The 12,198-nt window shown below is 35.9% G+C and overlaps 3 protein-coding genes and 1 pseudogene across 3 annotated transcripts in view; 2 read left to right on the top strand and 2 right to left on the bottom strand.

The window, feature by feature from the left end:
- LOC107563223 (N-acetylglucosamine-6-phosphate deacetylase) overlaps positions 1–7,206 on the top strand; it is an 8,730-nt gene extending 1,524 nt beyond the window's left edge. Inside the window, exons 2-12 of the mRNA XM_016248035.1 lie at positions 1,577–1,674; positions 1,996–2,132; positions 2,276–2,415; positions 2,806–2,860; positions 3,241–3,453; positions 3,538–3,626; positions 3,893–4,037; positions 4,197–4,304; positions 5,429–5,497; positions 5,625–5,726; positions 6,456–7,206. Coding sequence (XP_016103521.1) covers positions 1,577–1,674; positions 1,996–2,132; positions 2,276–2,415; positions 2,806–2,860; positions 3,241–3,453; positions 3,538–3,626; positions 3,893–4,037; positions 4,197–4,304; positions 5,429–5,497; positions 5,625–5,726; positions 6,456–6,529 — 1,230 coding nt within the window. The 3' untranslated portion in view covers positions 6,530–7,206. The remainder of the gene's footprint in view (positions 1–1,576; positions 1,675–1,995; positions 2,133–2,275; positions 2,416–2,805; positions 2,861–3,240; positions 3,454–3,537; positions 3,627–3,892; positions 4,038–4,196; positions 4,305–5,428; positions 5,498–5,624; positions 5,727–6,455) is intronic.
- The window catches only part of LOC107563234 (myeloid-associated differentiation marker homolog), an 18,374-nt gene continuing 8,146 nt past the window's right edge, over positions 1,971–12,198 (bottom strand). The window contains exon 3 of the mRNA XM_016248049.1: positions 1,971–1,981. The gene's annotated coding sequence lies outside the window, so the exon portion shown is untranslated. The remainder of the gene's footprint in view (positions 1,982–12,198) is intronic.
- LOC107563222 (jmjC domain-containing protein 8-like) lies at positions 8,999–11,238 on the bottom strand (annotated as a pseudogene).
- Positions 11,859–12,198, top strand: part of LOC107563233 (mitochondrial thiamine pyrophosphate carrier-like) — a 6,644-nt gene continuing 6,304 nt past the window's right edge. Inside the window, exon 1 of the mRNA XM_016248048.1 lies at positions 11,859–12,069. The gene's annotated coding sequence lies outside the window, so the exon portion shown is untranslated. The remainder of the gene's footprint in view (positions 12,070–12,198) is intronic.

Below are 12,198 nucleotides of genomic sequence, written 5' to 3'. Positions count from 1 at the left end.
GCGGCTGAAATAAAGTAACCTGTGCTTGACATTATTGCTGTCAGTGGCTTACAAGTACACACAAGTGAATGGAAGGCACTCTGTTATCAAGTTTTCATACTACATTTGCCTTTTATTTGACTGGCTTTGATTTTGTGTGTTTTCTTAAGCATGGATTTCAGTACAGTAATCCGAGAGGTCAAGGTCACAATGACACAATGTTGCTTTTTCTGATGGGTTTGTTAAAATTTGTGTATAGACAAATCCTATACAGAAAAGTTGCTAAATCTTTGTTGCGTACAAAATCTATTAAATCCATAAAATACAGTTCTGTAAACTGAAACACACATATGGGGTAAGTTGTCACAAAGAGAACCTGCTTTTACCTGAGTAAACATGGCACTTTATGCAACGTATTTGTCTGTTTATTGAATTTTTTGCTCAATTTAAACAGTAAAACAATTATGAAACAAATATGTGACAACTTCATATCCTCCTGGGACCCAGGCATAGACTTTTGTCCTCTGTAGAGGACATTATATTTTGGTGAATTTCTCTGAGACCATACACGCCACAGTTTTATTATACAGTCTGGATGTCCTGTACGGAGCACATTCAGGGCTTTTTAGAGATATCAAATGTTTGGAGGTTTGATCATAAACACACCTTCTCCTTGGTCTTTAAATATGACTAATATTGACAGAATGATCAAGTTTAGCACTCTCAGGGAAATATGATAATATTTTGTAATTATGTAAATCTGGATAATTTTCAAATTGTTTGTCGTAAATAAACATCTCAGAAAAATGTTATGGGATTTCAAATCGGAATATCACTTTTTGTTGCCAAGTTATTACTCCCGTCCCATTATTACACTTCTTTTTCATAATGGTTTGCCCCAAAAACACATTAACATGCAAATGAGATGCAATGCATAGATAGGCAAAGCAAGTTTATTTATATAGCACATTTCATACACAATGGTAATTCAAAGTGCTTTACATAAAAGGAAGTAAAATAATCATTTTTTAAAAATCACAACAATAAAACAGGGAACTTAAAAACTTTTAAAAGGATTTAGAAATTGATTTAAAATGAATTTAAAAATAGAAAATGATACATAAAATACAGTGCAATCAGTTCGGACATCGCACAGTGCTCATTCAATAAATGCACAGCTAAACCGATGAGTTTTGAGTCTGCATTTAAATGTGACTAATGTTTTAGCACATCTGATCTCTTCTGGAAGCTGATTCCAACTGCGGGCGGAAAACAATTTATTGACATTTTACACACATATTGCATAACGTAAAATAGTATATCAAGTCATTCTGTTAGCCTATATCTTGATATACCATAGTTGAGAATCATCTTTGTACAAAGTTTGGTTAAAAATAGCCTGAAACCTAAAAACTGATTGGTGAATGTAGAAATAAAATATTGATTTTGCCTATACATGCCATTCATTTGTTTCTTATGCTCCAACCAATCTAATAACATAAAAATAAAAATAAATCACAACTTTTTTTTATGGTTCTCAAGAGGATATTATTATTATTTTGTTGGTTTTATAGAATTACAGCTGGGGGTACATTAGGATAAGCAAAAATACTGTTGTAACAATAAGAGTGTCTCAGATGCCCCGATCACACAGTTTGTGAACTGCAGGATACTGAAGAACCACAGACTGCAATGGTAACATATGATAGCATACCTCTAATTTCTTTACATTTATAATTATATGTTACAATTATATCTTTCTTAGCTTAAGGAGTTTGTTGCAACCAGCACTGATTCACCTCTCGCGTATTAGAGGCCAATGGGCCTTTACAAACTCAATAACTACTGTGTTAGATTTTGGATATTATAAATGTATTCAATAATGACTTTGTGTAATATATTATTTGTTTCAAAGCTGGTTATAACATTATGATTAATATCTGACCCCAGATGAAATCCGCAGACTTTTTGCACATTTATGACTGTGATTTTGAGGGGAAATCTGTGTGTTTGTAGGGAAGACCTGTGGGTCCGCGAGGGCAAGATTCTGAACCCAGAGAAGCTGTTTTTCGATGAAGAGGGTTTTGCAGATCACAAAGTTGACTGCGGGAATAAAATCATTGCACCTGGATTCATAGATGTACAGATAAATGGTAAACAAGACTCTGAAACCAGCATAAAGCTAATGTAGAAGGACAGCGAGTTGTCATTGTTACATTCACCAGTTTATGTTAAAGTTGCTGTGTTCTTACTGATATCTTGTAATGCTAAGCTCCTCCCCTCTTCACACTCATAGGTGGATATGGCATCGACTTCTCCCAGGCCAGTGGTGACATCAGAAGAGGCGTGGCTCAGGTGGCCAAAAAGATTCTAGAACACGGTGTCACTTCCTTCTGCCCGACCCTGGTCACGTCTCCACCGGACATATACCATAAGGTACAATCTATACACCTGTCACTGCCCTTCATTAGTCTCTTAGATGCTCAACCACACACACAAATACATCTCTGCTCTTTTTCCTTGAGATAGCTCTGTATCTAGGAACAAAATGCTGGAACTTTTTGTGCTCTTATGCTATTCTGTTCACCAAGGCTGCATTTATTTGATCAAGAATATAGTAAAATCTGTAATATTATGAAATATTATTACAGTTTAAAATAACTTTTCTATTTGAATATATTTTCAAATGTATTCATGATCCTTCAGAAATCAGTCTAATATGCTGATTTGCTGCTCAAGAAACATTTCCTTTTATTATCAGTGATAAAAACAGTTGTGCTGCCTAATATTTTAGCACTAGTAATGTTGCTGTCTTTCTCTCCACAGGTCATTCCTGAGCTCAGAGTTCAGGATGGAGGACCTGAAGGGGCAGGCGTTTTAGGTAAGATGTGCACACAAAATAAATAGACTTGATTTACTTTATTCAAATTGTAATGTGTGTTGACCAGGATTTTTAAACTAAAACCATTAAAAAACATTTTTGTTACTAGTTTGACTTGATGTACTAAAATGACTGAAATATAAATGAATAAAAACTAAACAGATATTTAAATAAACTAATAAAATGACAAAAATAGACAATAAAATGACTAAACCTCGAAGAACAGAAAATATAAAAATAAAATCGAATTCAAAACATTGATTAAAAACTGTAGTAGTAGTATCTCAATTATATTAAAATAACACTGATGCTGACATTTCTTTAGTAGTGTTGATATTTTATTGTATATTTGCAAAATGAATTACCCTTGTTTGTTTCAGGTATTCATCTGGAGGGGCCGTTCATCAGTGAACAGAAGAGAGGAGCTCACCCTCCTAAGTTCCTCCGCACTTTAAAAGCGGGGGGCGTGGCCGACCTGATGGAGACTTATGGGCACCTAGACAACGTCGCCATGGTGACCCTCGCACCAGAACTAGCCAATAGCGCGGCTGCAATTCGTGAACTGTCAGGAAGAGGCATAGCGGTGTCACTTGGTGCGTATGTGAATTATTTATTTCTTATTATTTCTGATCAATTTCTCAACTGGCTGAGCATTTCCAAAGTGTTTCTCTTTCCAGGTCACTCTATGGCTGATCTCTCTCAGGCTGAAGAGGCTGTGCAGAATGGAGCCATGTTCATTACACACTTATTTAATGCCATGCTGCCTGTTAGTATCAGACACACACATACGCATACATATTAATGCAAAGGCATACATACACGTATGCACATTCAGTAATTAACAGTTATTTGCTTTAGATTACACACTGTAAGTTTGTGCACACATATGTATGTTTAGAATAAGACCATATTCAGAGTATGCAATTGCACCATGCAAACAAATTGATTTTTACGAGAAAAAAATCGAAATAATTAAATAATATGGAGATGCATACCAACACACCAGGTATTTAACATTTTGTTTTGTTATAGTTTCATCACAGAGACCCGGGCATTGTGGGATTGCTTACAAGTGATCGTATTCCACCAGGTCGGATGGTTTACTACGGTATGATCGCAGACGGGATACACACACACCCTGCAGCGCTGCGCATCGCACACAGAGCTCATCCTGCTGGTATTCACACACACACACACACACACACACACACACACATCTGTTCATAATACTGATAGTAAATCAGTTAATGCATGCATCCCTGTCAGATTCTCTCTGTAATTAATTAGCGAGTTAATCTGTGTGTAAGAATAGAGTGTGTGTGTGTGTGTGGGGCAGGGTTGGTGTTGGTCACTGACGCTGTGACAGCGATGGGTCTGCCTCCTGGTCAACACACACTCGGACAGCAGCAGATTGACATCCAGGGGCTTCACGCTTATGTCGCAGGTTGGCATCATATTCTACCTGCTCTCAGTGTGTAGCAAATTAACCCAGGTGCATCTTATATTTAGTAATACATTGTTTGTATGTCAGTGGAGCAGTGTTAAGTTTAACTTTGCACTTGCTGAATTTGGGTCAATTTCTATTCACCAACTTTTTAGATCAGATTATTTAAATTCAATTCAGAAGGTGAAAGGCATTTCAAACCATACAGATAAGTTTGAGTTAAATTCTTTGTAATATTACCTCCGTTGATCTGACTGATTATAGGGCTATTTTAGAGTACTTTTAATAAGGGTATAATTATTTTGTGTAATTCTTTTAATATTTTTAATATTATATCATTTAAAATATTGAATAATAAATTGCACAGGTAAAATATATATGCACAACTGTTTAAAAAGTTTGGGGTCGGTAAGATCTTTTTGTGTTTTTGAAAGAAGTCTCTTCTGCTCACCAAGGCTGCATTTATTTGAAAAAAAACAGTAAAATTGTGAAATATTATTGCAATATAAAATAACAATTTTCTGTTTGAATATATTTGAAAACTAATTTTCATTTTTAAAAGTTAAAGTTTTAATTAAAAAAATAATATACAATTTTAAAAGTAATTTATTCCTGTGATACAAAGCTGAATTTTCAGCATCATTACTCCAGTCTTCATTGTGACATGATCCTTTGCTGCTTATTATTTTTGTGGAAACCATGAGACTTTTTTTTTGATTAATAGAAAGCTCAAAAGAGCAGCATTTATTTGAAATAGAAATTTCTAAACATCCTTACTGTCACTTTGAATGTGTCCTTGCTGAATACAATTATTAATTTATTCAAAAAAGAAAAGAAAAAGAAAAACACTTACTGACCCCAAACTTTTAAATGTTAGTGTATTTTGGAAGGTTTTGGGGGAAAGTATTTGATGGGTCTGTATAATGTTGTATTTTTTTGTAATATTTTATCATGCATTTTTATTATGTTATTTTACTTTGAAATGTTTTGCGTGGTATTATTATTTAGGCCTATTGCTCTTATTTATATGATGATTTTGAGTGTTTTGTTTACATAGATTTGTGGTGCTATACCAGAAAAATTTCCCTTAACAGCATGTTTTATTCATTCATACACAATTTCAGGCACTACAACTTTGAGTGGCAGCATTGCGACCATGGACATGTGTGTGAGACACTTCAGAGAGGTGTCAGGTCAGTGTGTGTCAAGTGTGTGTCTGATTAAGCTTGCATGTAGGAATCCTGAGGAACGGGTTGCATGTTATTCTATTACAGAACTTAGTGTGCCCATCATAGAGGTTTTATACTGATGTTTGTGTAGGCTGTACAGTAGAAGCTGCATTAGAAGCTGCATCGCTGCATCCTGCTCAGCTGCTGGGTATCAGTCACAGGAAGGGAACGCTGGAGTACGGCACTGATGCAGGTATAAATATGTCTTTTTGGGGCTTATTTTAAAATGTACATAGTCACTTATTAAAGGAATAGTTCACTCAAAAATGACAATTTACTGAAAATGTACTCGCCCTCAGGCCATTCAAGATGTAGATGAGTTTGTTTCTTCATCAGAACAGATTTGGAGAAAGTGAGCACTTGCTCACCAATGGAACCTCTGCAGTGAATGGGTGCCGTCAGAATGAGAGTCCAAACACGCCTTAATGATGGATTTGCTTCTTACAAACATGTAGCTTTTCTCTTCACAAGACATTAACTGATGGACTGGAGTGGTGGGGATTACTTGTGGATTATTGTGATGTTTTTATCAGCTGTTTGGACTCTCATTCTGACGGCACCCATTCACTGCAGAGGATCCATTGGTGATCAATACTCAATTTCTCCAAATTCGTTCATATGAAGAAATAAACTTGAGTTTGAGTAATTTTTAGGTGAATTACTCCTTTAAACTCATACACGATATTCAGAAAAGCTCATGCGCATTTAATGTGTTAATAGCATATCACAGCATTGCCACTTTTGCTGTGATTTCCTTATGTCATTGTATGTGATCCTCTTTGATGGAGAAGCATATACTAGAATATATGAAGGTCTAATTGCACATTTAAGGGTTATTAGCGGTTAAGACATTATTGTGTCCACTGGATAGGTGATGTGTTTTTTATATGAAATGCATCGAGTTATGTGTGTTGTTTTGTAGATTTCGTAGTGCTTGATGACACACTGACAGTCAGGGAAACCTACATTGCTGGACAGCAGGTCTGGAGGAAGTGACATCATCTGGAGGACTGTCTTCGGCTGGGATCGTTCGAGTTTTTTGGTTAGAATTTTTTTCTTTCTTCGGACTTGGATCACCAAAAAGACACATTAGTGCAAAAACATACATGTTATTCTCTCTCCTTAAATTTAATTCTATTGGTTAATCCCTGAATATAAGAACTACTCCATATATACAAACACTGTTATGATACTCTTTATGCTCATGTACTGTAGCTGAATGCATCTTAGGGCATTCAAAAAAGAGCCAGAATCATTTTTATCACATATTGTGTGCATGGATGTGTGTGGATGTCTAACACAAATCTGACTTGTTCAAATGTGAAAAACAAAAGTAAAAACATCTCAAGGGTCCAGTTATTTCAGTAATAACCTACATAATTCAGTGCTCCCAAACTGGACAGTTTAACCAACTGATTTCAATCATGTTTATATTCTGTACTTTTTATTTGTTAACATTGTTAAGGTTTTATCAGTTTTCAGTATGTTCCTTTACTGATAAAAATGTATTTTTGTGACTCTGAATGAGGAAGATGCACATATGATAGATGCATTAAAGATATCCAGTTTACTTGCACCGATTATCTGTTCAATTCAATGCAACATTAAAACCCAATGCAAAGAATTCTAATCTTACGTCTTGACAACACAACTTTATTAAAAAAATTACTTAAATCTCACATAAAAAAGCAGCTTCTATTAAAAAAATGTATATTGCTTAAGTTAATGGACTGATGGCTTGACTTCTTTGTTTTGCACAAACTGAGTCAAACTCCTCAGAGTTGGTCCTTTGAACAACAAATCCTTGATCGGTCCTTCAAGTCATCAGGGCTGGGCGATACAATACAATAAATGCAATATACAGTATATATCTCGGTATTCTGTACATTTTCTATTTGGATTTAAAAATATATGTATGTAAATATATATATATATATATATATATACAAATGGCTGCAATATAACAAAGAGTGAAAAATTTAAGGGGGTCTGAATACTTTCCGTACCCACTGTATATATAAATGTTTTAAACATCCTGCCCAATGTTGTCCAGTGAATTATATAGTGAAATTAGGCTTTGCAATCCATTATGTGCAAAAAAGGGGCTAAAATCCCATTACATTCTAACATTGTAACAACATTACAATCTAAAAACCAAAATAATGCTTTTTAAGGCAGCAATTCACTAAACTAAAAATTAAAGTAAATGAACACAAGAGCACAGATTAATTGCATTTTATTTTTGATAACCCCGTTACTGCTATCTGCTATCATAAAGTACACTTACTTGTAGGTTTAAAATTCTACATATGAAATTCATACATATTATTGCGCTCCGTCTGTTTGGTGGCACTCGTTCACAGAAGTCTATGAAGTTTAGTGGAGAATTGCATGCAGCAGGCTCCTGACAGCAAAATGGAAATATTTCCATGAGAGACGGAGAATATACCAGTAAAATATAAGTTGTGCACTGAGGAAAACAGCACATCTCAAACTTATTAAACAGCAGCACATGAGTCTGTCAGAGCATCTGACGGGGCGAGCCGCTTTAAACTATACATCTTAACTATATCTTATACTTAACATGAGTTATTTTAAAGCCCTTAATATAAAGCATGTCTCATGTTTAGGACACTTTATTATGCATTATGCACTTTCCCCGCAAACTCGATATACCACCCAGCCCTAGTGACCACCACATCAGTCTTTACCTCAGAAAAGTTTAAATGAAAACGCTGGTGTCCAGATTTAGAGTTGCATGCCACCAACGATCTATAAAATACAGCACCTGTGCAAAAACATTGGGTTTCATCTCTGGAATACATGATTTTGACTGTACTTCAACCCTTATTTAGTGCCTAGTGGTGAAGTGTATAGATGGGTTCAAAATGCACACTGTTCAAAAAGGAAGAAAAGTTTGTTAACCTCACCTCTCCGGGGTCGTATGGTGCACTCCAGGGGCCTCTTTTTAAATAAAAGTTACGCCTTCTTTCTTTGCGTGAACATTTGGGCGGCGTTATGCAAATCTTCCCACATAGCGAGGTAGATATGTGAGGGCGTGTTAGAACAAGCCGTTTTAGGTAGGCGTTTTAGAATATCTCTTTGGATTTGAGACTTTAGTCTTTGCAACTTTACAGATCTTCTTTATGCACCAAGAGGTTGTAACACTCCAAAGAGAAAGAAAAAACTGAAATCGCATCATATGACCCCTTTAAGAAAAAATATAGGAACAACTGAAACCACACGTACGCAAAAATCACTTACTCTGTACGGCCTTATAATCGTGTTAAGAAGTTATATTTCATCCTAACCCAACTATAATTATATTGTGTTATGTTGCATTAATTGTATTATATAATCCATATATATATATATATATATATATATATAATAAAAATATTAAATAATTTAATTTCATCTTGTATACATTCCATCATATACAGTGAAAGAGTGAGAAAAGCTGCGTTATAGCTTCAGCTGTGAGGTTTCTGAATAATGCAGATATACGAGCATGTACAGCTGGCAATCTGTACAATCTGTAATCTAGGTCTGTATAAAAGGTGTTTATTGTGAGATCTGGTGAGAATGACACACTTGGCATTGCTCGAGAATCAGGTGAGTATGGAAGCTTGTTTCCACCACGGAATAAAACATTTTAAAAGATAATTGCGGCTATTTATCTCACAAGTAATCCACACCACTCCAGTACATCAGATAACGTCTTGTGAAGCCAAAAGCTATGTTTGTAAGAAACAAATCCATCATTAAGGCAATTTAAACAGTTGCTTCTGGCCAAAATAGCAGTCCATAATGATTCTTTCAGTTAAAAAATCCTTCCCCTTTTGTCCTCTCACATGAAAATCTACTGATAAATTTGTTGAGAACTGTTTTGGACTGTTTTCTAAACAGTGCTTGATCTTTGCATATTTCTCTCCTGATTCAGACCAGCTGATTTTTTTTTTTCACGGGAGAAAAAAATATTATGCAACAGTTTAAAGTTAAAACACATTAATTATGGATTTGTTTCTTACAAACATGCAGTTTTTCACTTCACAAGACATTAATTCATGGACTGGAGTGGTGTGGATTACTTATGATGTTTTTTTATCAGCTGTTTGGACTCTCATTCTGACGGCACCCATTCACTGCAGAGGATCTACTGGTGAGCAAGTGATGAAATGCTACATTTCTCTAAACTGTTCTCATAAAGAAACAAACTCATCTACACCTTAGATGAAATTTACACCTACACCTTAAGCAAATTTTCATTTTTGGGTGAACCTTTAACGGGTGAAAATGTGTACGTGCACTCCAAAAAAACAAATTAGCTGGATCGGAGAGTATGTATTTGCTCATACCAGCAATCCCAAAGCTATATGCAGGATGCGTGAATGAAAGAGAAAAAGATGGCGCTTCATATTCTTCAAACAGCGAATGCCACTCCGTGAAGTTATTGTCTCCAAAGAAGTACAGCGTATCTGAAATACAAATACACACACATTATGAAATCATGCACAGTGGGGAAAGCTTGTAGAAGGCACCGATTTAGTGTGTGTGTGTGTGTGTGTGTGTGTGTGTGCAGAAGATGAGAGAGAACTGACCACTGTCCAGGATGTCTTTAGGCTGAGGCGTCAACGGGAACTTCACAAACTCTTCAAACCGCACATCCACTGTTAAAAGAAAAAGATATTGGAAATATAAATAGAGCAATATAAATCACTTACACAGTACGCTACTGTCTGGGCTCAGTATGATTTTATTGGCCATGCACCTGAAAAGACTGCACAAATATGTGAAAGTGTGCTCATGCATCTACCTTTCCTGTATGAGTGTGTATTGGCCATGCTGAGACGACCGTTTTCTCTGCGTACTCTCTCAACAGATCGGATTTGGAACACAGGGTGCGGAACTTCTGAAACATCCAATCACAACACAGCACTGTTAGGAATGAATCAATAAGAACTTACAGCAATAAACACCTGATATACAGTAAAACCACAATTCTTACGGTGTTATCTGTAAGTCCTCTGAGTATACCTGGTTTTGCATAAGCATACCTGTAAAAAAGCAAAGATATATTATTTAAGATTTATTATTATTTTTTGTTTATTATATTTTAATTTGTACAAAAGCTGCTTTCCAGGATATTACTTATTAATATTCATTTATTTATTATTATTATTATTTAATTTACTTTTTAATAAGAGTTGCTTTCCAGGATAATAATTTTTTTAAATGCAGTGAAATTCATGTTTTTGCGTGACTTCAATGTCTAAACACTATCAACTCTGCATGTGTATGTTTGTTGTTCTTACTCTTTAATAAACTCTGTGTGTGTTATTGAGTTCACATCTCTGATCTCAATGTAGCACTCGCCTTCATCCTCAATACTGGAATCCAGTCCCCTGAAAAACAAAACAAAATCAATCTCACTCACACTGCTTTTTTTTTTAATTAGGTGATCAAATTGCATGGTGTCTGGATTTGAGATGGATCACAGTGTCTGTGTTTCAAAACAAAGTGACTGGCTTGGTTTTGAGACAAGGCCAGTGATCCACATGATATTTCTCTCACCACCCTCCATTATCTCCACCGGGGGCATCAATGCAATGAAATGAAGCCAGTAACTGCACTAAGAGGAGCAGTAAAAGAGCTCTGACAGCCTGATCCATGTTTCTTCATCACCTGACTGTTTCATAGGTGTTCGAAATGGCATACTTGCTTACTGCTTACTGCCCAATACACAGTGCATACTGCCTACTACTAGTATCCAATAAGCAATAAATGTTTCAGAGTAGTATGCTTAAGTGCTGTCACATGACAAACACTGAACATTAATTCAGCACAGCTGTCAATGTTGTTAACTTAGAAACAAATGAGCTAACTGGAAATAATATATAAGAATAGTATATAATATAATGCCTCCAGGGAACTTCGATCAACTAGTAGTCTTCAGTTGACTGTTCCAAGGTCACACTTGAAATCGAAAGGAGATCGTGCCTTTTCAGTGGCTGCTCCACAGCTATGGAACAAGTTGCCACCCTACATAAGAACTGCACCAACATACGCTGATTTTAAGTCTCTTCTTAAAACTTATTTATTTACTGTTGCTTATGGTCATAAGTAAGCGCAGTGGCATAACTGTAGTGTACTGTCTGTCGCTGTGTTCTATTTTTACTTTTGTATATTGTATTTTGTACAGCACTTTGGCCAACAGCTGTTGTTTTTAATAATAATATTAATAAAACGTTTATATATTAAATGCATGCAAATGAAAATGGAAAAGTATGACGGTAGGAACCAATGTGCTCAGTGTGAAGTCGAACACGGTCAGTAAACACAGTCGCGCCGCTCTGTCTGTCTGTCATTGGTGTCAGTCTTCTATACTCTTTGTTGGTGTCCCACAAGAAGGGAACATGAGGAGGTGTCCTCTAACATCATACTGCTGCTGCTGCTGCTGTGCACTCATAAGAGAACCTCACAAAAAGCAGATTCTGCAGAGGAACTCGGTGCACACTAAAGTGCACACAAGGAAGGTATGTTTACGTTTTAAACGTCTGCTTAGTGTGTGTGACGTTAGTAGCAGCGCAACACCTGGCTGTGTCTCAATCCATAAAGTGCTGCTTACCAAGACAACATTTTTGGGCATCATAAGCACGTCCCGG

This window comes from Sinocyclocheilus grahami, unplaced genomic scaffold (genome assembly GCF_001515645.1).
Source record: "Sinocyclocheilus grahami isolate Dianchi unplaced genomic scaffold, SAMN03320097.WGS_v1.1 scaffold863.1, whole genome shotgun sequence".
NCBI lineage: Eukaryota > Metazoa > Chordata > Actinopteri > Cypriniformes > Cyprinidae > Sinocyclocheilus > Sinocyclocheilus grahami.
This window is presented reverse-complemented; position numbering and strand designations above follow the sequence as displayed.